Source organism: Marmota flaviventris, chromosome 2 (assembly GCF_047511675.1).
Source record: "Marmota flaviventris isolate mMarFla1 chromosome 2, mMarFla1.hap1, whole genome shotgun sequence".
Classification (NCBI taxonomy): domain Eukaryota; kingdom Metazoa; phylum Chordata; class Mammalia; order Rodentia; family Sciuridae; genus Marmota; species Marmota flaviventris.
In genome coordinates this window covers 102,662,081-102,688,694 of record NC_092499.1, presented here as the reverse complement: position 1 = coordinate 102,688,694, position 26,614 = coordinate 102,662,081, and the positions used below count along the sequence as shown (strand labels likewise).

At 37.7% G+C, this 26,614-nt stretch overlaps 1 protein-coding gene and 2 pseudogenes across 1 annotated transcript in view; 1 reads left to right on the top strand and 2 right to left on the bottom strand.

Moving 5' to 3' along the window:
* Window positions 1-226: 226 nt before the first annotated feature.
* LOC114081528 (protein tyrosine phosphatase type IVA 1-like) lies at window positions 227-809 on the bottom strand (annotated as a pseudogene).
* A 5,848-nt stretch (window positions 810-6,657) lies between these two features.
* Window positions 6,658-26,614, top strand: part of Pygo1 (pygopus family PHD finger 1) — a 38,338-nt gene continuing 18,381 nt past the window's right edge. The window contains exon 1 of the mRNA XM_071608287.1: window positions 6,658-7,205. Within this exon, the coding sequence (XP_071464388.1) occupies window positions 7,157-7,205 (49 nt within the window). The 5' untranslated portion in view covers window positions 6,658-7,156. The remainder of the gene's footprint in view (window positions 7,206-26,614) is intronic.
* On the bottom strand, window positions 17,994-18,293 carry LOC114085086 (small nuclear ribonucleoprotein E-like; annotated as a pseudogene).

Here is a 26,614-nt window from a genome sequence, read left to right as displayed (position 1 = left end):
GCTGAACAGCAAGGAATCTTTTGCTAAGTGTTTAAATATGTTGATTATAACCCAAACATAGAGGTTGAATTCTGTCCAGCTTGTAGCCTGGTAAAACTGCTTTCCAGTACTGCTATGGAAGCTTCCATTAGACTTATTCACCATACCAACATGTTGGCCCAATATGCACGTCAAAGGTCCCTTCTCAAGTTCCACTTACAATGCAGAAGCATCAGTTGCCTGAGTTTTATTGAACCCAACAGTTGTTTCTATTACCTCTTGAGTCTTTAAAGCACAGCTACATTTTCTGACTGTACTTCTCCAGCTACAAAAGTTGCTTGCTGCTTTTGTCTTATGAATTATGTTGCACCTTCATATTTCATTCCACCTTCAATTAATGCTAGGGCAACAAGCACTGGAGCTCTTCCAAGGTCTGCAAGACAATGGACAGTGATACAACAACTAGGTTCTTCATGAAGCTTAATTTTTACAAGACTTAACCAGTTATCAACAATCTGGTTGAACAGTGGTGAACCATCATCAAAAGGCCAATCAAGAACATGAGTATGGGGCTGGAGATGTGGCTAAATGGTAGAGTGCTTGCCTGGAAAGAATGACACCCTTGTGTTCAATTCTCGACACTACCAAAAAACAAAACATGAGTAGTGTCACAGGTTGCTTCACTTACTCTTACTATTATGGTAATACCATATTTCTTAAGTTCCTGTATAAGTTTGTTTAAGGTTGCATTGGTTGGATTGTGTGTAAAAAGTACTCTTTAGTTCGTCTACTTGACTTCCAACAGGAGCAGGACAGTTTATTTGAGCCATGTTAATTTAGTTAAAAAACAACAACAAAACAAACAAACAAACAAAAGGTTTTGAAAGAATTTAAAAAATTAAGTACAGAAATGATGCAAAGTAACTGATGTCAATGTCAACATACTCCATTTGATATTATCAATGCTTTGAGTATGAAGTTGGGAGGAATGGGGAATGAAATGAACCTGCTAAGAAGCAGCAGTAATTCTCCCATCCAGTAATACTGAGACAATAGAACAGAAATGCCCTGAGGTTTACCCCATCCAAGTCAGAACTTTTATAAAATGCTCTGTGAATTTCAATCCAACACTTCTGTGTCCAAGTTAACTACCCTTATGGGGGCTTCTTGGTGGCATAGTAATGAATTTCTACAGTTCACTTGTCTGCATAGAAGTCACATTGTGTCTGGCAGCAACCTCCATTGTCCTTCAGAAACTCCATAAATCTATAACCACAGAACTGAGAAATATGTTTGCTCACTGATGATTGCGGCCTAATCATAGAGCAGGTCCCAAGGCAGTGGCAGTGGGAACTGTGGCTGCAGGTCAGGTTTGTTGTGTGGCAGAGGAGGCTGATAAAGGCTGCAAACAGGGCACCAGACTATCATGCAGTGAGTGGCGCACACAGGAGAGTGACCAAATAGGAGACAATCTCATTGATAAATAAATTATTGGAACACAACTATACCTACTTGTTTACAGATTATCTATGGTTGCTTTTATATTGCTGAGTAGCTGTGGTAGAGGACATATCACCCGAAAAGCCTATGAGCTTCATTATCTGGCCCTTCACAAAAGTTTGCCTATCCTTGCTCTAACCTCATTTTTATATTCTATTGAGCTTTACGCGTGTTCAAGCATGGTTTCTAAACCATTGAGTGGGCCCACAAGAACACTTAGCTGCATCTTTTTAGTAAGAGATATAAAGATCAATTCTGGAACTCATAACCAAGTCCCATGGATATGACGACAGCAAGGTGAAAGGATATTTTTAGTAGGAATTCTGTCATATTGGGGACATAAAGAGAGTATTTAGGCTGGGCAGAGAGCTTAATTTGCCTCACTTCTGCATGGATTGGAGCCACACTTCAACACAGTGAGACTTCAGCTTTATTTTGATACTTAAGGATTGGTATCTGGCCACGTCATGTTATATCCAGGATATTAGGTATCAATACCAGTGGTGAGGCATATTGATAGGTCTTCATGGGAAACTGACATTTCCAAAATTGAACAAGAGTATAAGAACATGACAGATGTTGTGAGGGAGTAAAAGTATTTGTTTAAGAGCAGCATGTGTTCCTGTCTCCCTCTTCCACCCCCCTTATCCTCAGGAGCCACAAGAATAAGAACATATGTGATAGATTGATGCAGTAATGATCCCAATTTGTTCTGCTTCTCTTGTATCCAAATCCTTGGGTAATCCAGTCCCTCAGTGACTTTAGGTTTGGCCAAATTAATTGCTTTAGCCAATGAGACATAAGCAAAGCCTTGAAAAGTACTCACAAGTTAGGATTTGCCCTCTTGGTGCATTTGGAAATCCCATAACCACTACCATATGAAAGAGCCCAGACTAGCTGGCTGGATCCTAACAGTTCGGTTTCCTTTATTGTTCCTGCTGACGACCAGCCAACCACCAGACATGAAAGTAAGGCCACTAGCTGACCACCAATTCTTGAGTCCACCCAGCCATCACTATGTGGTGTTGAGAAAAACCACTCTAGCTCAGCACAAATTGCTTATACATAGGATCATGAGCAAATAAATTTTTCTTTAAGCCATCAAGTTTGGGGGTTGTTTGTTATGCAGCATAAGGTTATTATAACTGTTTAAGTGAAACTGATATAAGTTAACTCATAACTGTTAATGTAATTTCATGTGTTGGTATATGTATGGCTTTGGGAATTATTCATTAGTATATCTGTCTGCAAGACTTCCCCACTTCAGACTCAAGGTGTTCAAAACTGACCTCATCTTGACCTCACCACCCATTGCTAACAAATCTTCTCTTCCTGTATTCTCTGTCAGCTGAATTAAGTCTGGGAGCAAATTCTTGATTTGTCCCTCATACTCCACATCCAAACTGACCATGATGTCAGTTTTTGCCACCATTCTCTGTAATCCCTCTCCACTACTCTACTTTAGTGTATAAGACCCTCGCTGATCTCTTGCCTCATTTTATATATTATTTCCTAATTGCTATGGTTTGAATGTACCTTCTTCACAACTTAGGTGCTATTAATGTGATCGGATTAGGAAGTGGGACCTTTAAGAGGTCATTAAACCATAAGGTCTCCTCCCTCACGAACAGGATAAGGTGTCGTTATAAAAGGGCTTGATGGAGGGAGTTCAGACACTTTTTGCCTTTTCACCTTTTGCCATGTGAGAATGCACTGTTGCACTCTGGATGCAGCATTCAAGACACTATCTTCAAAGTGGAGAGCAGCCGAGCAGCCCTCGCCAGATGCTGGCACCAGATGCTGAGCTTCCTACCCAGGAAAATTTATTTCTCAGAACTGTGAGAAAACCAAATTAATTTTCTTAATAAATAAACCAGCTTGTGGTATTTTGTTATATGCTATAGCAGCACACATATACACGTTTTTGGAGACAAGGATTTTGCTATGTTGCCCAGGTTGGTCTTGAACTTATGGGTTAAAGTGATTCTCCTGCCTTAGTGTCCTGAATAGCTGGGACTACTGGTGTGCACCACCATGCCTGGTAGACAGGAATGTTTTGTGCTGATCCAATCTGTCCTTTACCTTGTAGGGAGAATGATCTCAATTACAGAACTAAATATGTCACTCACCTAGTTAAACTTTTCAGTGTTTCCCTATTGCTTTCGTGAAAAAAAAAAAAAAATTCTTAGTATGACGTGCAATGACTTTCAGAGATCTGGTCCCTGTATACTTTCTGGAAATCAGCTCCTGCCACTTCTCAAAAGGTACCTTATGTTCTAGCCACTGTTAACAACTTAAGGTCTCTAAAAGATTCATACTTTTTCACCCCCTCTTTTCCTTTGGAAATTTGGTTCCCACTAATCATAAGACTCCATTTGCTCTTCCAATCTGTTTAGCTAATTTTAAGTTCTCCCCCTCCTCTTTTTTGTGGTTAAAATACATGAACATACAATTTGAAAAGTACAGTTCAGTGGTATTAATTACACTATTGTGCAACCATCACCACTATCCATCTCCAGAAAATATTTATCATTCCAAACTGAAACTTCTTATCCATTTAACAATAATTCCCTGGGGCTGGGGATGTGGCTCAAGCGGTAGTGCGCTCGCCTGGCATGCGTGCGGCCCGGGTTCGATCCTCAGCACCACATACAAACAAAGATGTTGTGTCCGCCAAATACTAAAAAATAAATATTAAAATTCTCCCTCTCTCTCACTCTCTCTTTAAAAAAAAAAAGACTAGAGAGACCTGTCAGTGAACCCCAACCCCTTTTATAAAAAAAAAAAAAAAAAAAAAACCAATAATTCCCCATTATCTATCCTTGCCTAGTAATTATTCATAAACAATATATATATATATATATATATATATATATATATATATACACACACACACACACACACACACATATATATTTATTTATTAGTTGTGGGTGGACACAATACCTTTATTTTATTTGTTTATTTTTATGTAGTGCTGAGGATTGAACCCAGGGCCTCACACGTGTGAGGCAAGCACTCTACCACTGAGTCACAACCCCAGTCTCCATATACATTTTTTAAAGGTCACCAGCCCTCTGCCTCTATAACTGGGTAGAGGGTTTCTCTCCTGTGCTGACATGGTAGTCGAGTGTAGTGCTTGGCCGTGTGCATCGTCAATGTTAGTTTAAACCTCTACTTTATCCTTTGCACTGTGAACTCTTTAAGAAGAAGAATTATTGTCTCAATAACTTTTCTACATCTTTGAGTAACAATGCTTCATTTCATACCATTCATAAAAACAGATCACCGAATCTGTTTATTGCTTTTGAATCACCTTAGAGAGCATTTAAAGACATTTCCAGACCTCATTCCCAGAGATCCTGATTCAGTAAATCTGGAGGGGAGTTTGGGAATCTTAAGTTTAGGAATGTTTTCCAGATAATTTTGATATGTGCAAGCCAGAAGCCAGGATTTTGAAATTAAATTGATCTTAAAAAATGATGTCCAAGTAGGATGGTCTTTTAATTCTTGATCAACCATTGAAAAGAGGCCAGTTTCTTTTGACTTACTTTTCAGTCTCTAGCCTTAGGAAGTTATAATAAAGAACTTAAAATCTCTTAGCAATGATTTTTTTTTCTCAACTGTTCTCTTTGCACTAAGGTTTATTTATGTTTTCATATTGACTGATATAAATGTGTGTTTTTATATTGACTTTTCCAAAGAGCTTTTACATCTGCCCTCAACAATCCTTTGAAGTAGGATGTTAGATCCAATTTGCTTTATCATATTTGCCATTTGCTTTGACTTTATCACACCATGACAATCCCATTTGTAACAGGGCCAGTTCTAGTCTACTTATTCATATAGTCATTCAACAAGTATGTTTTGAACACCTACTATGTGCCGGTTAGGTACCAGACAACACAGCAGCGGACGGGACAAAATTTCTGCCTTCGTAGAGCTTATATTCTAGTTGGGGAAACCCCTTCTCCTCTGTTGTGTCTCCTGTATCAACATTTTCCTCATCCTATCCTAGTGAATCTTCTAATTAGGAATTCCAACCCCACCGGCTCCATTAGATATCAGAGTCGTGTTTGCCTTTAAAAAGCAGGTTCCTATGCTGTGCTGCGGGTCTGTTGTCTAGCTGGTAAGTCTATAGGACTATACACTGGCTCTATGTTTACATCCATTCTCTTTGACATTATGGTCTGGGTAACTGAATAAGTTCTGAGTCTTGTCCTGTTAGTTTTAGGTTCTCACATGCTTAATGAGTCCTTTTCAGTTACTTTGACATCAAAATAAGCCGTGTTTTACCTGATTGGAGATTAGAATCTGCACCTACAAATTCTCTTTAGTAGGATAACTAGAAAACAAAGGAAACAGGGACCTGTTTCATGAAAGTATATCAAGAATGTCACAGCTAAAAGGGACCTTGGAGATGAAGCCTCACTGCCTTTTATAGATCAGAAAACTGAGATCCAGAGATGTTCCCTGAATCGTCTCAGGTCACAGAGCCCAAACGACGAATGTGGACCTGTGGTCAAATCTAACCTACAATGTCACCGAGAGTCCTCCTAATATTTAACGTCTACGTGAGGTCCAGCCGGCGCATCGCTTCTACCCCACGTCTCTCTTTCTGGAGGAGGTAAGCCGTTAAAACATCAGGTTGGGACACTGCAGAAACAGGTGTCCAGACCACGGACACCGAGTCGGGGAATGTGGGGTTCCACATGCCCGCCGAGAACTCTACAGCTCCCGCTTACAAAGTTTTCTCGCCTCGTACGTTCCTCTTTCATATCCCTGGCTGCGAGGCCAAGATGCCTGCTGTGGCTTCCGAAGAAGTTGGGAGATGCCACTTCCTCCCCGAAGCTCGGTCGGGCGCGCTGGCCGCTGCGCCAGGCGTCCTTGGGCCCGGCGGCCGGCGAGGGAGCGCGGGGCGCGGGGCGGGGCGGCCCCTCGGCGCGCGCTGCCCGCCCGGGCTGCCAGGGCCGCGGGCCCGCGAGCCCCGGCGCGGAGTGAGAGGCGCGCGCGGGCCGTGGGGGCTGGGCCGAGGCGGAGCGCGAGGCGGCGGCGGCGGCGGGAGGCGCCGCGGGACGAGGCAGCGGCCCCCGCCCCCCCCCCCCCCAAGCCCGTCCCCGCGCGGGGCTGGGAGCGCAGGGCGGGGAAGCCGCGGGGCCGCGCCACGTCCCTCGCCCGCCCCGGAGCGGGTTTTGCAGGCGGCTCCAGGCAGGGGGCTTTTGTGTCTGCGACTCGGGAGCGGCGAGAGCGCAGACCTCCTCCTCAGAGGGCGCTGTGAGTGCGCCGCCAGGGCCGCGCCGCCCGCCTCCTGCCTCCCCTGTCAGCGGCTCCCGAGGCGGCGGCGGCGAAGAAGAAGGAGTGGGAGGTGGCATCGGCGGTGGCGGCGGCTTAGTCCTCGCACATGCCGGCCCTGGGCTGGGGGCCGCCCCCAGGCCGCGCTCCCGGCCGCTGCCACTGAGCCGGGGGAGTCCCCGCACGCTGCCCCGCCGCCCCGAGGCCTCGTCCTCCTCCCAAACTTTGCAAAGTCGGCCCGCGTCCCCGCCGCCCTCGGCTGCGCCTGGGCGCCGAGGCTCGCCTCACAGCCGCAGCGGCCCCGCGAGGAGGAGGAGCCGCCTTCGCCGCATCAAAGAGACCGAATTCCCGCGGCCTGGGGGGGAGTCATGCTTGGCGGTCTGTAATGTCAGCAGAACAGGAGAAGGATCCTATTTCGCTGAAGAGAGTTCGAGGTAACCGAGAAGGGCGCAGGACTGGGGGGGCCGGGGTGAGTGCGGTGCGCGGGGCCGCGTGCCCGGCAGCCGGGAGGCCACGGGGCTCGGTCCGGGCCTAACTCCGCGTAGCCCGCGTCCCGCCAGCGCCCCAGGGCCGAGCTGCGGTCCGAGACGCGCGGCCCCGGCGCCCGCTCGCCCATAGACACTCGCGCCGAGCCCTCCCCTAGCGACTTTGTGTTGGGAGGCAGTTGGAGCCGCACTCAGCATCCCTTCATACCCTCTCCTCTCCCGCCTCACCTCATCCTTAACACTCAGCACAATAGGCACCTCAGAGGGTGAGAAAGAGGCACCCCTGGCAGAGACCTCGAAGGATGCCCCCCCCCCCCCATAAAAGTAAGTTGGATTGCAGGAGAGTTGACTCTTGAAGGTCTTCAGGCTTTCGCGTCCCTCCCAGCCCTTCACCCCTCCTGTCCCCCTCCCAAGGCAACAGACACTCATTTTTGTTTTCCTTAAGATTAAGAGAAGAAACTATATAAATTCACAAGGCGTTTTCTTTATTGCTTTATGAACAATCATCTAATCAGGCATGATAGGGTTTCCTCTTTCTTGCAAACTAGTTAAGAGTTGTACTGCCGTCTTACTAAGAAAAATCAGAACCAGGTATTAGACAAAAGATGCTGCATGCAAGTTCACAAACGCCAAATACCATTTGGAAATTTGTGAATACTTTCCAGCTCTTATGCCCAGCTCTCAATAGGGTTCAGACTGAAAGTCTCCAAATCTGAGTAATGTTTGTTCGTTAAGCAAATATTTATTGAACATTTACTACGTACTAGACATTGTTCTTGGTGCTGAATAAAAAAAAAAATAGATGATCTTCACCCAGAAGGTGTTCACACTCTTGTGGGTTGAACACTTGATAAACAAAAAGGATAGAATGTCAAATGGTAAAAACAAAACCAAAACCAACAAACATACCAAAAAAAAAAAAAAAAAAAACAGAGAAAAAGGATAGTATGGGTGAGGAAGAAGGGTTTATATGGGAAGGTGATATTTGATCCAAGACCTAAAGGAAACTGTATAGTAGATCCTTGTGATGACTGTGAAAAAAGCACTCTCAGCAAAAGGAACAGCAAATGCAAAGACTCTGGGTCTGAAATATACCTAGGCAGTATTCAAGCAACAGCAAAGAAGCTGTTGTAACTGTAGTGAAGTTAGCAAGTGAAGAGTTGTATGAGATGGGCAAAGGGGTGGGATTATTGTGTATTGGAAGGCCTTGTGAACCATTTAAAACAGGCTTTTACTCTGATAGGGACTGGACAGTTTTGTGCAGAAGAGCAATCTGACATTTTTAATGGGGCTTCTCTAGTGGTTTTACAGAAAATAGACTGTAGAGAACAAGTGCTAAAGCGGGGAGATTAGTTAGGAGGCTATTGAAATAATCCTTTCATCCAAAAAAAGGGTAAATTGCTTTATAAATCAGTAAGTAATAAGGTAAATTTAATTTGACTTAGGTAATACAGAGATCAAGAACTACAGTCATTCATTGATCTTTTTATAGAATGCAGCTGCAGATTAAACATACATAGAACTGGTGTGAGACTCACTGACATTGTGATCTCCAAGACATCCACTCATGGGTCTTGAGGTAGAACTGATTTTCTCAGCCATTAAAAAAAAAAAAACAAGGGGCTGGGGATATGGCTCAAGCCATAGCATGCTCGCCTGGCATGCTTGGGGTGCTGGGTTGGATCCTCAGCACCACATAAAAATAAAAAAAAGATGTTGTGTCCATCGAAAAATAAATATTAAAAAAAACATAATTTAGAGTATTGTTTTTAAAGGCTTAATATCACAGCCTTTCATTTGGTGAAATATTTCATCCTTCTGTTTGTAGTTAAGAGTTGCCAAAGCCAGATGCAGTGTTGCATGCCTATAATTCCAGCAGAACAGGAGGCCGAGGCAGTAGGATCACAAGTTCAAAGCCAGCCTCAGCAACTTAGTGAACTCTGTCTCAAAATAAACAGCTGGAATGGATCTTGGTGGTTAAGCGCCCTGAGTTCAATCCCCAGTACCAAAATAAATAAATAAATAAGTTGCCAAAGCTCTTAAAAAGTAGGCATTTCTGAGCTACAATATTTCTCCTGAGATTTTTGCTGTATTATTTTGCCTATTATTATAAATTGCTTTGAAGTTTAAGGAAAAGAGCTATGAAGTTTATACCTTTGAATTCAATTATCAGTCTTAAATTTAATTCTAAATAAAATGGATGAGTATTTTATTGTGGGTCAAGAGCACAGATATATCATCATTTTGTACCAACTGCTGCTTTTAAGTCTCATACCTTACCTATTGGGACTTGACTCAGATGTCAGATCAAGAATATTCTGAGAGTTAAGTACCAGAATAAAAGACAAAACACTTTTTTTAAGTCAATTTTTGTTTCATGAAGAGTGTTTTTATAAGTCATTTTCTAATAATCAACAGTTTAAGAGATATTTTGTAGGTTATTTCATAATCCACAAAATGTACCAGAATATTCTGAAACACAGTTCTGTTGAACTTCACTGCCCTGGAACTTTTTGTTATTTGCATCATTAATTGCATATGCAAGTTGTGTTTATAGATTATAAAACTCTTGAGCAGTACTTCTCAAACTTCTTCTCACCCACTGATGTATATAGACAGATCTTTTTTTTTTTTAAAGAGAGAGAGAGAATTTTTTAATATTTATTTTTTAGTTTTCAGTGGACACAACATCTTTATTTTATTTTTATGTGGTGCTGAGGATCGAACCCAGCGCCTCGAGCATGCCAGCCAAGCGTGCTACCGCTTGAGCCACATCCCCAGCCCAGACATATCTTTTTAAATGGTTCTTTATTTCATGTGTATTACCAAAAACAAACAAACAAACAAAAAAAACAAACCCTTGAAACTCCTTGCTTATGCATATACATATTTCAATTTAATTATTTAAAGAGTAATATTTTAGGTGGAACTCAGATTTGACCCAATTATGACAACATTAATGACTGAGGACTTTATCATAATATGCTCCCTAAACTAAAAGCATCATATTCACCTGCTGTACTTAGTAACTGTAAAATCCTAGATCCACAGAATCAAGATATCAAGGAAAGTTTCCTTGCATCTTTAATGAGATTCCCAGGTGATCCTTATATATGCAAAAGTTTGAAAACTGTGGTTTGTGGACCTAATTTCGAAGGAGAGTGGACCAGAAAAAGTTGATTTGTGGTTTTCCAAACTTTTCCTGATGTTATAACATTAGAGTCTGAATCACTATTTAGTGACACAATGTCTTATTCATATTTCCCCCCCAGTGCTTACCACCCTTTAACTCTGAGCTCTTAATTACAAGATAAATCCATAAAGACATACTATATCTTAATTATCTTTTTAGTTGCCTTGGCAGTAGTAAATGTCAGATTAATTAATGGAGGAGTAAATACATTAATTAATTCAGTAATATCTTTATGTTGCATTTTAATTGTCCACAGCCCCTCAAACTGCAAAAGCTTGCCCTTTTCCCTTAGAATGTCACCTGTAATCCTTATTTTTAAATAAACATTCCCATTCTGTAGTATTCTTAGAACTCTTTTCGATATTGATGTGTAGACATTATTCATTTCTTTATTCAGCATGTATTTATTAAGTAGTCACAGTGCCAGATTGTGGGAATACATTAAGAAGACTATGACACAGCCAGGTGTGGTGGTATATGCCTGTAATCCTAGTGACTCGGGAGGCTGAAGCAGGAGGATCACATGTTCAAGGCCAGCATTAGCAACTTATCAAGACCTTGCTTCAAATAAAAACTAAAAATGGCTGGGGATATAGCTTAGTAGCAAAGCATCCCAGGGTTCAATCCCCAGTACCAAAATTAAAAAAAAAGACTTGACACCTATCCTCAAGAAATGATCAACTTAGTACAGGACACTTGACACTGTGGAATAAATGCCTAACACATGGTAGGCATTAGAAAACATACTGAATTCTTTATTACTGAATGAATTATCCTTTCTGTTACCTTTTCAGTTTCCCTTACTCCTTCTACATTGGATTTTTTCTGTAAATCTACAAGTTTTTTTTTTTAATATTTATTTTTTTAGTTGGACACAATATCATCTTTATTTTATTTATTTATTTTATGTGGTGCTAAGGATTGAACCCAGGGCCTCGCTCGTGCTAGGTGAGCACTCTACTACTGAGCCCCAGCCCCAGCCCTACAAGTGATTTTTTTTGTCCTTTAAAAAAATATTTTATTTAATCATACATGAACACAATACCTTTATTTATTTATTTATATGTTGTGCTGAGGATCGAAGCCAGTGCCTCACACGTGCTAGGCAAGCACTCTACCACTGAGCTACAGCCCCAGCCCCCTTACAAATTGTTTTAAGTTTTGTTTTTTGTTTTCCCAATGGAGAAAAGTTAAAAGACACAAATAGAAACTTTGAGTGTTAGGTTATATGGTCCTTTATTTCCTTAAAATATAATTACTATCTATAAGGCAGTCAAGAAAAACCTCCTAGAGAAAAGTTTTAGATATGGTTTATGTTCTTTTGTATTAAGTGATGTAGAAGGAAGGGGTTGCTCAGAGGTAGAGTGCTTGCCTAGTATGTTTGAGACACTGGGTTGGATTCTAGCACCACATAAAAATAAATAAATAAAGGTATTATGTCCATCAACAACTAAAAATATTAAAAAAAAAAAAAAAGATGGGGCTGGGGTTGTGGCTCAGTGGTAGAGCACTTGCTAGCATGTGTGAGGCACTGAGTTTGATCCTCAGCACCACATAAAAATAAATAAATAAAGGTATTGTGTCCAATTACAACTAAAAAATAAATGTTTTTTAAAAAGGATGAAAAGGAATGAGAAATGGTCTCTGGGGATTTCGAGAAGGCACTTTTGGTAGAAAACCACAGTATAAAGCATTGATGATTAATGTGCCAAAAATTAAATGATATAGATGTGGCTAAAAAGATGTGTGGTAGAAAGATGTAACAAATAGTTTGAAAAGAGTCAAAAGAAAGTTTCTAGGAGTGTTTTTTTTTTTTTTTTTTTTTTTCCTAGTTTCCTGGCTTCTTCTTTTTTTCTCCATTGGGGGAAAAAAATTTAAAACTATTTGTAGATAATGTGGAAGGAGAGGGAAAAACTGAAAAGGTAGCAGAAAGGATTGCTCATTAATTAGTGAAGCATTCAGTACATATTTTCTAATACCTATCGTGTGCTAGGCACTCACTGTTCCAGTAGTTTGGGATGAGACTGACAAGGATCCTATTTTCATAAACTGGGTCTCTGAAGCTTAGAGAAGGGTAAGGTTAGTATCAAGGATACTTATGGAGGATTGGTCTTAAAGAAAAAGAATAGAGAGAAACAGAAATTTAGAGATGCAGAAGGAGTTTGAGAGCATTTCATCTCATGGAATGCTTTTAACTGGAGCTAGAAATAACATAGGAGAGATAAGGATGCAGTTTAGAATGGGATTTTAACAGAAATGTCATGAAAGTACTAAAATTAGACTTTACTATAAAATACAGACTGTCTTAATGGGATGAGTCTATGGAGGATTTGGATTAAGCTTAGATGGAACATAATTTATGTAGTCACAGAATCAGGGAGGAAGAGCTAGTGAGAGAAAGTCGAAGGAAAGGTTTAGTTTTTATTTTTGTTTTTAAAGTTGGTTCATGGAAAGGGTAAGCAGATTATCAGGAAAGTGAGTTTGTTTTAAACACTTAGAATTGATATCCCTCTGGAATATTCCAGTGTACGCAATGGATATACTGAGGTTTGGAACTGAGGCCAGAAATAGAGATCTGGAAGTCATCAGTAAACAGGTAAATACTAATTAATGTCTTGGGAGCACATGAGCTCACCCAGGAGACAGTGAAAAGTGAGAAAACAATTAAAACCATGAACTTTGGAAATACTAACATCTATCCAACAAAAGGGAAATGAAGACCCTGAAAAGCAGAATGTAAAAGGAGTTGTCTGAGAGGTAGGAGCAAAATCACAAGAAAATAGTGTCACAGATACAAGGGAAGAATAGATAAGAGTGGATTTATGAAGGATACATAAATAAATTTTGCTTTTAACATGTTGAACAAAAGATATCTAACTCTGAGATGACCAGTATACTCTCTCCAGTATCCCCTGCCAATGAACATGACTATCATTTGTCGAGTGGTCTAAACTCATTCCTCAACACTGTCTCAAAGTCCTAGAATATCTGTCTCCTTAATGTTTTAAGCCCACTGCTTTCTTGACCTTTCCATAGTCAATCTTTAGTTTAGGGTTTTTTTTTTTCCTTATATCTTTGATTTTTTTTTTTTCATGGTAGTTGAACACAATACCTTTATTTTATTTATTTTTATGTGGTGCTGAGGATGGAACCCAGGACCTTGAACGTGCAAGATGAGCGCTTTACTGTTGAGCCACAATCCCAGCCCCTCTTTTTGATTCTTATAGTAACCCTCTTCCTAGTTTCCTGGCCTCTTCTTTTTTCCCTCTTAATCCATCCACACTGTCACTTCTAATGATAAATAACTATCATCTGCTAAGTACTTACCAAGTACTTTTCTAAGTGGTTTAAATGGATCACCTGCCTTAATTTTCTTAGTAATCATATGAATTAGATGTTATTAACATTCTAGCTTTACATTAAATGAATTGATCATCAGAGAGGTTAAATAACATGTGCTTTGGTAACATATTCAAGTTTGCCCAGCTAGTAAGTGGTGAAGAACTCAAATCCCAGGGCCTGAGATCTTAACTACTATGTTTCATTGCCATAGTACTCTAAAACCACAATTCAATCATCTTACTCTTTTGTAAAATTATTCAGTGGTTTCTCATTACTTTGAGGATAAAACTCCAGGTTTCTCATATTGGCCATTTTTTATTTGGCCCAGGCCTACTATTTAGTTCTTCATTCTTCACATTCCATGAAATGCTGTCCCTTGGCTCCTATGCTTTATTCCCGGAATATTCATACTTCCTTTCTAGATGTTGTCATGGTCTGTCTTGCCTTTAAAACTATCTTTGCACTCCTTCTGTTAGGTGTGCCCTCTTTTTTTACCCCACTTTTGATAAGGTATTCATTTTCAAACTTTAGCTCAGATGAATCCTCCCAGAATGTCTTCTCTAAACTCTTCCTCAAGATGAGGACAGGCAGGCAGGCAGGCCTTGTGTTCCCTCAATATCCTATGCTTATCTTACAATATTTATCAAAATTTAAAGTTAAGAGTTTTCAAAAAAAAAAAAGAAAGGAAAATTATTATATCCTATGAGATCCTTACAGGGAGGATTTCTTTCATACATTTAGAAGATCAACAAATGTTTCTGAAATCTAATTTGATGAACATTAACAAAAAGGTTTGCTTTTTCCAATGGTAGAGATAACTTACCTCTTGGGATGATGATAAAATTCACTCACTTTTATTCCAGACAACCATGGGTCTAAACCACCTTTACCATCAAGGTTAGTCTTAAAGCATGATCAAGAATGATTTCAGGTCTAGTTGCAGTAATGAGGAATAGTACAGTATTTTGACTCTGAGCCTGACTGCCAAAGTTATTGCATTTTTTTTTTTTTTTAAGATATGTGGTCCTTGGTCCTTAACTTCTCTGTGTCAGTTTCCTCAGCTACAAAATGAGAATAATGGTTCTTATTTTGTGGAGCTGTTTGAAGGATTAAATGAGAATTAGAATATTGTCTGGTACATTGTAAGTTTTCAGTGTTTCATTAAAATTACACATAATGGTCTAAAAGACACTTTCAGTAATGTGACCAACATTCATTTTTTAGATATATTTAATCAATCAGTCAATAAGTATAAGTGACCTATAGCAGATTTTTATTTTGATTAGGGTGGACATGAAGAGACTAGAAATTAGTTTTTCCCTCCCTTTAGGAAGAAAACAGTGAAAAAAAATTTAACAGAAACCTCAAGATTTCACAATTTTGCAGGAAAAGACAAATGTTGAATACGTGTGAGTACTGCAGCTTTGTTTCCCATGATTTATGAAGATTTTTTTTTTGTCTAAGAAGTAGGCTAATCTTGTAATAAAATGAGGTTTTATTTAATAGAAATTTATTATCAAAGGTATTATTGCATAGTCAGCTTCACATGTGAATACTAACACACATGAGTACCCATCCTCCTAAACTTTACCTGTGTAAGCAACCTTAAAACCCCATTTTACTCAGCAATATTACTTTGGGGAGAACAGCACAGGAACCATAAGTATTTGAAACCTTTACTCACTGATGTTTAGGGGTTTCTGAATTTAATATTACATGCTCAGATTGATCTAGATTCTGGGTATCACATAGTAGATATTACCAAGCATTTTGTTTTATTTTATTGTTTTGTTTTTACTACCATGCATTTTAAAAGAAATTAGTGGCACTTTGATTTTAGTTACATATGGCCATTTTGCCAAATGCTTGCTGAAATTTGTATAATATTGTTTTCACAGGTTGATTCATAATGTTTACATTCCATTGTGTGTGTGTGTATATATATATATATATATATATATATATATATATATATATATATATATTTTTTTTTTTTTTAAATATTTATTTTTTAGGTGTAGATGGACACAACACAATGCCTTTATTTTTATGTGGTGCTGAGGATCGAACCCTGGTACCGCCCGTGCTAGGCGAGCGCTCTGCCGCTGAGCCACAATCCCAGCTCCTACATTCCATTATAGAGATTAACATTAGAAAATTACATGTTTCAGATGAAGATAAAGCTGTTAGATAAGATGTCCGTGCCCATAGTAAATGATAGAATAAACTGACATCAGATTTCAGACTTGTGTGCAATAATGAAAAACTGATATTTGAGTATCCAACACGTATGTTGATATTTCTGTATATTAGATATTTTAGTAGGATTTAAATGCTATGCAACTACAGTGAGTGAGGTTTTGGTATTGTTGAGTCTCAAGGAAAGCAAAATGAGGACCAATGTTTGAGTGTACTGTGTGCCAGGCACTTTGCATGGTTAGTGCATTTAATCGACATAAAATGCATAATTAAGCTAAGCTGATTTGGAATAATGAAGAAATTCTACTTAAAAGAAAATAATATTTATAAAGTATTTCTAAAATAATGTTGTTACTTATAAGTGTCTTAACTTAGACTACTATAGCAAATACCATAGGCTAGTGACTTAAACCATAGATATTTATTTTTCACAGTTCTGGTACCTGGGAAGTCTGAAATTAAGGTGACATTAGATTGAGTTCCTGAGGACCTCTTTTTGGATTATAGACTGCTGCTTTCTCATATGGCCTTTCCTCTGTATGTGTGTGGAGGTGGGGGGGAGGCTGTGTGTGTATGGAGAGAGAGTGCTCTCATCTTATAGGGCTACTAATTCCATCAGGCATACTCATGGCTACTGTGCCATCCTCATGGCATAATCTAAACCTAATTACCTCTCAAAAGGTCCTACCTCTAAATAGCATGACATTGGGGTTAAGCCTTCAACATATGAATTTTGAGGAAAAAAATTCTGCTTGTGTAGTCAATATGATAAACCAGACCATTAGTATAAAAAGTAAGATTAAAAGATGAATACTTAAAATAAATAAAAGACCTACAGTAAATATTTAACTAAAAGACCTAAAGTACATATTGAACTCAGGAGCACTTGACCACTGAGCCACATCCCCAGCATTATTTTTTGTATTTTATTTAAAGATAGGGTCTCACTGAGTTGCTTAGTGCCTCTCTTTTGCTGAGGCTGGCTTTGAACTCTCAATCCTCCTGCCTTAGCCTCCCAAGTCGCTGGGATTACAGGCTGCGCCATGGTGCCCAGACAAAAGTCCAGTTTCAAAAGAGAATTTTAGGTGTTTTTATTCATGAGTTACTTGAAAGTAATGAGTTTATTGAAATGATTTTAAACTATTTTTTAAAATTTTTATTTTTTAGTTGTTGATAGACCTTTATTTATTTTTATTTGTATGTGAGCTGAGAATCAAACCCAGTGCCTTACACATGCTAGGCAAGTATGCTACCGCTGAGCCACAGCCCTAGCCCCTGAAATGATTTTAAATGTCAGAATTTTGCATGTAGTATTTACAAGCATTTCTTTGATTTTTTGGAAAGTAAGCATAGATGGTAAATTCCATTAAGAGTGCATTTTGGGGGCTGGGGATGTAGCAGTGGTATAGTGTTTGCTCCGCATGCATGAGGCCCTGGATTCAATCCCATACCGCACACACATGCAAAAGTACCTTTTGTCCATTATTAAATTACAGCATTTTAATTATAAAATTATAGTTATTCACTAGTCTTTATAATTTTAATTATAAAATTATAGTTATACTGTGAATGATAATTCAGATATCCTGGAGACTAATTTATTTATCTATTTATTTATTTATAAATTTTTTTTTAGTGCACTACTCATTTATTTTTGTAAACCCTCATTTTCTCTGCCACGGAATATTGGAACATTGCCTGTCAGATCGATTACTCAAGAATATATAGGTTCATGCTCTGAGAAAAGCGAATGCCCTGAGCAACTGCTAACCCTTTAGAAACTTTAAAATAAATACCAACAGCTAATAATGGCACTGTGTAAAAGGTCTTTACCACTGAATTAGGAAGAAACAATGCAAATTTTTTTTAATAAAAAGAGTCCCACAGCATTTATTTTCATCTGGTAATAATATAAGGGTCATCAAAACAATATGAACAAATGTTTTAGAACTATATTCCCAGCAAAGGACACCTAAATTAAAAAAATATTGTAGCTTTCTCTGTAATTTCTCACTTCATTGATCATTTCTAATTGGAGACACTTTGTAGCAGAGTAATATTATCTCCTTTTAGCATGATCCAACCCAGCTGTTTTCTTGACTTTGTCTTAGAATGAATCTCTTCTGCATCATCTAATACAAGGTTCATGTATTCATCGAAACCAATAATACAGCCCTCTATCTGCATATTCTCTAGCTCATAGAGCCACACCTGAATCCGGGATCTGTTTTGTATCTAAAGATGAGGTTAATGGGCTGCACCATCACCTTCTGGACCTTCTAGCCTTGGCCACGGTATGCCATGGTGGAATCTCACAAAGACCACACCAACCAGCTGAGACTAATTTATTAATAGTTGTTTTTATCTTTAGGAATTACCTTTTTCTACTCATTAAAATGGAATATCCCTGACAGATGTTAAGAAAAATAGTTTTTTGAAGTTTGGCACGTTTGTTTATAACTGCTTTATTCTTTGACCTCTGAAGACTTGCTAATACTCTTTCCATACGATGCCTATCAGAATATATAGGCATTCACATTAAAGAGCAACACATATGTCTGTTCAGTGTGTCATTTATGGAAAACTGCATACAAATTATTAGCCTCTAATTATCAATTTATTTTATATGGCTACTGAATATATATGTTTGAATTACATTTGGTTAAATCTGATTTGAATAAATGAATGACCTGAAAGAATGAACTGGATTTCACTGTCAGTTCTTTATTTACTATCTACCTAGATGGTATTGCCATATTGAAATAGAATTAAATCATAAAAGTTCTTTTAGTTTAAACCATGAGTGTCCATTTTTGTCTTCTGTGGTCTGTAAAGGAAGACTTAGTATAGCAAAAGATTTTGAGGCAGGCTAGTATCTTAGAAGTAGATAAACCTTGTTTTACTCAAGTAGCCAAAGAAAAAAATAGATAAATTGGACTTCATCAAAATTTAAAAATTGTACGTGTCAAAGAACACTATCAAAGTAAAAAGGCAACCCACAAAATGGGAGAAAATATTCACAAACTTTATTATTATTATTATTATTATTATTATTATTATTATTATTGCATTTCTGGGAATTGAACTCAGGGCCCCATGCATGGTAGGCATCTTTGCAAATCATTTCTCTGTTCAGAATCTAATATTTAGAATGCATAAAGAATTCTTAGAAAGTAACAAAATCAAATAAACAATCTTTCAGTTAGAAAATGGCCAAAGGATTTTAATAGACATTTCTCCAAAGAAAATATGTAAATAAATAAATTAGAAATAAGGGACAGAATAGAGAGGGTTACAGGGTAGAAAAAATTCAGATAATCATATTAAGTGCAGATGAAAAAGACAGTAAAGTCAAAATAGCTAGCTAATAGACATGGAACTAAAACTTTGTAGCATAATGAGAAGTGGTGCCCCTGAAGTAGAGCTCTCAACAAAATAGTAATCAAAGAATACCTGAAATAAATAATTGAATCTAGAATGAAAAATACCCTCCTAAATAGAGACAACGTATAGGATCATATGTGAGATTATATTATCCTTAGCTTTCAAAGCAGTGAGTGAATTTTTTTTGTAGTTGTAGATGTACAGAATGCCTTTATTTTATTTGTTTATGTGGTGTTAAAGATCAAACCCAGTGCCTCACTCATGCTAGGCAAGTGCTCTGCCATTGAGCTACAACCCCAGCCCAACATAATGTTTTACATGATGTCTTTTCTTCACCTTAGAGGATTATTTTAGAAAATTTCTCTGGGTGAAGAAACATTTAGCATATTCTTCAGTTTAATTAATTTCTTTTAGTTTTATTAAATTCTAATAAAGTTAAAGTTTTAATGCTTTTATTTAGAAAAGTAGTATCATATTTTTGTAAAATAGTATACCCATCTATCTATACAAAAGGGAAAATAGGTAGATAACAAGCTAGATGCCTGGAATGGTGTTAATAGTAATAATCAAGTCTGGTGGGATGTATGTCAATCAGAATCTGGTCAGGAGACAAACCCCACACCATTTTCTTTAACAAAGAATTTAATATAAATTATTGTTAACACATATTGAAGTGCCAAAAATAGAATATTAAAGTTTTCATGGACGTAGCAACTGTGGGAAACAGTTACCATCCCTAAGGTTATGAGACAAAGGAAAAGATGTTGAAATTATTTAAATACATAAAACTAAGGTGGGTGGGCTCATGGAGTTTAAACTCAGATTTCTGAGTTTAATTCTTGGGCTTGTAGGAGAGGCCCTGCTGGCTTAGGACTCAGATACTCAGTGCTGGTATCTCTTAAAAAGCACATAAAGCTGTTTCTGTAAGTGTTGGAAATACTGCAAATAGTATTTAACTATTGAAATTGGTGTGCTGGGAACAAACTACCACCGCAGGTGAGTAGAAATGAAGCCAGGCCATTGAGAAGAACAGAAAGAGCATATTCCATTTTTCTCCTCCAGCCTTCCTGTTTCCTTGTAGCAACCTTTGTTGGTACAACCTAACAAGTATCCAGCATTGTATAGAATAGTATGTTTGAATTGACACAGGGTGATTTTTTTTCTTTGTATGCATTTCTTATACTTCTTTACAATGAGCAATGTTGATTTCCAACAAAAGTGATTTTTAAAGGAATACCTACCACAGTGTTTATCATATAGCTCAAAAGAGGAAGGTAGTGGGGGGCGGGGTTGGGGTTGTGACTCAGGGGTAGAGCGCTCACCCAGCACATGTGAGGTCCTGAGTTCCATCCTCACACCACATAAAAATAAATAAAGATATTGTGTTCAACTACAACTAAAAAAAAAAAAAAAAGAGTTTAAAAAAAGGAAGGTAGTGGAATCTAAAAGAGATAGAATTGTGCATTGTTATTCAATATGTGGTTGATGGATTAACATCTATATTACCTGAGGGATTATTAGAGATATCTGGGGCTTTATCCCAGAACTGTTGAATCAGAATCGTGGGGAATGAGGTTCAGGAATATATTTAAACAAACATCCTGGTGATTTTATGCACATTAACATTTGAGAATCACTGATGCATAGTTTAAAATTTCAGGGGTAGGGGTTTTTTTTGGTCAGAAAGATGCAACTATGTGACCTTGATCTAGTTAGTTAATAAAATTTGAGCCTTTGTTTCCTCATCTATAAAATGGATGGAACCGAAGATTCTTTGGGAATCAAATGCTAGCATATATAAAATGCTTATCACAATATCTGACACAGTAAACATTCACTGTTGATATTATCAAATGATGAGGCTGGGGCTGTAGCTCAGCGGTAGAGCGCTTGCCTTGCACTGCAAGGCACTGGGTTCGATCCTCAGCAATACATAAAAATAGATAGAGATATTGTATCCATCTACAACTAGAAAGTATTTTAAAGAAATATTAAATGGTAATTTTTCTCTCTTTCAATTTTGTAACAATTTTATAGCTTGGACTCAATTCAACCATCATTTATTGAAGGCTATGGATAAGGTTATATACTATGGGCAGCTATAAAATAAATGAGACATATTTGCTACACACACACCTTTATTATATATACACACATATGATTGTTTTATATATATATATATATATATATATATATATATATATATATATATATATATATATAAACTTTTTTATCCATTCATCCATCAGTCAAGACACTTAGATTTTTTCCATGTCTGGGTTTTTAAAAATAATGCTGCAGCAAATATGGGGATGCAAATACCTCTTCAAGATACTGATTTCATTTCTTTCAGATATTTATGCAGAAATTGGCTTCTGCATCTTATGATAGTTCTATTTTTAATTTCCCATTTTTTAGGAAAATGTTTATTTAAGTACCATTTTAAAATCAGATTGTTTTTGCTATTGAATTGTATGAATACCTTATATATTTTGGATAATGACTCCTTATCAGGCATATGATTTGCAAATATTTTCTTCCATTTCATAGGTTGCTTTTTCATTTTGTTGTTTTCTTTGCTGTCCAGAATCTTTTTAGTTTGATGTACTCCCACTTGTTTATTTTTGCTTTTGTTGCTTTATGCTTTGAGTGTCATATATAAAAAATTATTTCCAAGACCAGTGTCAGGGAATTTTTTCCTTGTGTTTTCTTCTAGGAGTTTTAAAGTTTCTGATTTTATGTTTAAGTCCTTAAGTTTTTTGTTTTTTGTTTTTTGGTGGTGGGGGGGGCGGTATGGGTGATTGAACCAAGGGTTGCTCAACCACTGAGCCACATCCCCAGAGCTTTTTTGTATTTTATTTAGAGATAGGGTCTTGCTGGGTTGCTAAGGGCCTCACTAAATTGCTGAGGCTGGCTTTGAACTCTTAATCCTCTTGCATCAACTTCCCAAGTTGCTGGGATTACAGGTGTGTGCCACCCTGCCTGGCTTCTTAATTCATTTTGAATTAATTTTTTATGAGTGGTATAAGATTTCATTCTTTTGCATGTTGATATCCAGTTTTTCCAGCACTATTTGTTGAACAGACTGTTCTTTCCCCATGATGTGTTCTTGATGCTCTTGTCAAATATTAGTTGAATGTATATGTGTGGGGTTATTTTTGGCCTCTCAATTCTGCTTATTGGTCCATACATCTGTTTTATGCTAGTACCATACTGTTTTTATCACTTTAGTTTTGTAATATAGTTTGAAATCAACAAATGTGATGCCTCCATTTTGTTATTCTTTCTCAAGATTGCTTTGACTACTCATGGTCTTTTGTAGTTCCATATAAATTTGGGGATTTTTTTTTCCTATGAGAAATGTCATTGAATTTATATATATATATAAATTTATATATATATATATATATATATATATATATATATATATATATTTATATGTATAAAGTCTTTAAAACACCTTATTGAGGAACACAGAGGAAGACTTCTAACAAATGAAAGGTAGTCTCTGTCCAGCTTGCCATCCAGAACAAAATAATATTGTTTTTACTAATTTCCCCCAAATAAATTCCACATGGAGCAAAGATATGACAAAAATGAAGCCATATTGTGGAAAATTAAAAATTAAATAGGAAAATTAAAAATAGAATTACCATATAATCTTAGCAATTCCACTGCTATGTATGTAGCCAGAAGAATTGAAAGTAGAGTTTTGAAGAGATGTTTGTACACGCATATTCATAGTAGCATTATTCATGATAGCCAAAATGTGGAGGCAACACAGATGTCCATGAAAGACATTCTGCTAAATGAAATAGGTGAAATAAGCCAGTCACAAAAGAAAAATACAGTGTTTTTTTCATTTTTGAGATATCTATAGTAGTCAAGTTTGTAAAAATTGGAAGTAGAACTGTGGTTACTAGTGGGTGAAGGAGAATGTATCAGGAGTTGTTGCTTAATGGGTATAGAATTTCACTTTTGCAAGATGAAATTTCTTGAGATTGGTTGCACAATAATGTGAATAATGGCTAATGTTATTGAACTGTATACTTTAAAACGGTTAAGAGAATAAATTTTATGTAATGTGGTTTGTCACAATTAAAAATTAAGATTAGCTGGGCATGGTGATACACACCTGTAATCCCAATGGATTAATGGTTTGTGAGGCTAAGGCAGGAGGATTGAGAGTTTAAAGCCAGCTTCAGCAAAAGTGAGGCACTAAGCAACTTTGTGAGACCCTGTCTCTAAATAAAATACAAAATAGGGCTGGGGATGTGCCACAGTGATTAAGTGCCCCTGAGTTCAATCCCAGTACCCCCTACCCCCAAAATTAAGATTAAAAAGTGAAGCTATTTGTGTACAACCAGAAGAATACATAAATGGAGAAGTTATACTCCATTTATGTATGATGTGTCAAAATGCATTCTACTGCATTCTATTCATGTGTAACTAATTAAAACAAGAAAAAGCAAAGCTGTAAAACATTAGGTGAAGGGCTGGGGTTGTGGCTCAGTGGCAGAGTGCTTGCCTTGCACCTGTGAGGCACTGGGTTTGATCCTTAGCACTACATAAAAATAAGTAAACAAGGGGCTGGGGCTGGAGCTCAGTTGTAGAGCACTCATCTCACATGTGAGAGGCCCTGGATTCGATCCTCAGCACCACATAAATAAAATAAAGGTATTGTGTCCACCTACAACTGAAAAAAATATTTTAAAAAATAAGTAAACAAAATAAAGATATTGTATCCATCTATAACTAAAAATAAAAAAGTATATTTTAAAAATAAAAATAGGAGAAAACAGGAACTATGTTTTCTTTCAAAATGAATATAGTTCTAAACACAAGACAAAGCACAGAATTCAAAAAATAAAATATTGATACATTTTATTATATTAAATTCTTTTTAAAAAATTCTGGATAGTGTAACAGGAGAAACTGAGTATGGGGGTCTATGGACAGTATCTACACAACTCTAGTTAATCTAAAATTATTCTAAAAATTTTAAATGTATTGAAAACTATGACAAATCAAGATATAATTGGATAAAAATATAGTTCGCATAGATTGAGCTTTTGTAGTGTATAAAGAACTTTTACAAATCACTAAGGAAAGAATCAAACAGTAGAAAAATAGTAAATTAAATACACATAAGGGAAATGAAAGTTTAAAATACATGCAAATATCATTTGAGTGCAGGGGTGTCATAGCTATAATCTCAGATGCTTAGAAGACTGAGGCTGGAGAATTGCAAGTTTGAGTCCAACCAAGGCAACTTAGAGATATCCTGTCTCAAAATAAAAAGGACTTGAGTTTAATGCAGTGGTAGAGTGCCCCTGGGTTCAATCCCCAGTACCAAAAGAATGAATGAATGAATGAATGCAAATATCACCATTTTGCATTCCTAATGAATCAGTGGAGCTTGTTGGGAAAAGTATAAACGGCAGCCATACCCCAGAGAAAAAAACCCCAACATGGCGCCTAAGCACCTCTTCTTCCTACCTTCTTCTTTTCTACAGTGGCGCGAAAAGTTCCCGCCTGTGTGAACTCTCCCGCCGGCGCCAATTTCAAATCTCGCTGGCGGGGAACCTTAGCCCCAATGAGAACTAATTCCTGGGCTCCGGAGCTGATATCTGAAAGAACTTGCCAATAAACGGGTTGCCTGCCATTTATCTAAACCCTACCATCTCCCCCTTAGTTCTATATAAGCACACTGCTTTTTGCAATAAAATTGGAATTCTCCCGGCGAAGTGTCTTTGCGTGGGGAATTCTTTCAGAGCTGAACTTTGATTATCAGTGGTTGTCAAGATGACTGCTAAACTGTCTTATTCTGCTAGTATGCATACTATATAGAGGCCCCAGGATTGTGAATATCATGGATTTTAATCTTTTGATTAGGTTATATCAAATGACACAGTTGACCTTAAGGTAAATTGGTTATCTGGGCAGATATGGCCTAATCACATGAGCTCAATAAGAGTACTGAATTAGTGCCTGGGGCTGGGGCTCAGCCGGAGCGCACTTGCCTGGCATGTGTGAAGCACTGGGTTCAATCCTTAGCACTGAATATAAATAAATAAAATTAAAAAAAAAAAAAAAAAGAGTAGAGAATTACCTACAGCTGGTTGGAGATGAGGAATTCAGAGACTACTTCATGAAACACATGAAGGTTTTGATACACCATTTCTGGCTGAAAAGTGGAGAGAGCCATAAGTTAAGAAATGTAGGTAGCCTCTAGGAACTAAAAGCTGATAGACAAGGAGAGTAGAATCTTAGTCCTACAACCAGAAGGAACTGAATTTGATCATAAGAAAGAATGAGCTTGGGAACAGATTTCCCCCAGAGCCTCCAGATAGAAACTCAATGATACTGACATCCTGATTTGGTTTGATAGTCTGACCAAAAGCACCCATTCTAATTTCTGATCTCTGAATTATAGACTGAGAGATAATAATGGTTGTTTGAATTTTTCTTTTTTTCCCAAACTTTTTAAAACTTTTTTTTAGATGTTGATGGAACTTTATTTTATTCATTTATTTTTATGTGGTGCTGAAGATCAAACCCAGTGCCTCACACATGCTAGGCAAGCTCTCTACCACTGAGCCACAACCCCAGCCCTATTCTCACATTTTTTTATTGGTGAATTATAAGTGTACATATTGATGGGATTTGTTGTTACATATTTGTACATATGTACAACAATATAATTTGATCAATATCACTCCCCAGCATTTCCCCCGCTTCCTCCCCACTTCCTACCCCTTCCCTCTACTGATTAAATTTTAATTGAGATAAAATTCACATAATGTAAAATTCACCACTATTTTAGAGTATACAATTCAGTAGTTCTTAGTGTATTTGCGATATTGTACAACCATCATTACTTTCTAATTCCAGAATACTTCATTGCTTCAAAAAGAAACCCTGTACCTCCTAATCCCCCCCCCCTTTTAAACTGGGTTTCTTTCTTTATTTTTTTAAGTTGTAGTTGGACACAATACCTTTATTTATTTATTTATTTTTATGTGGTGCTGAGGATCAAACTCAGGGCCCTGCACGTGCTAGGCAAGCGCTCTACCGCCGAGCCACAATCCCAGCCCAAATTTCCCCTTTTTCCCAAAGGCCTGGCAACCATTAATTTATTTCTGTCTCTATAGATTTTCCTATTCTGAGCATTTCATATGAATGGAATCATAAGGTTTGTGGTCTTTTGTGTCTGCTTTCTTTCATTTAGGGTAACATT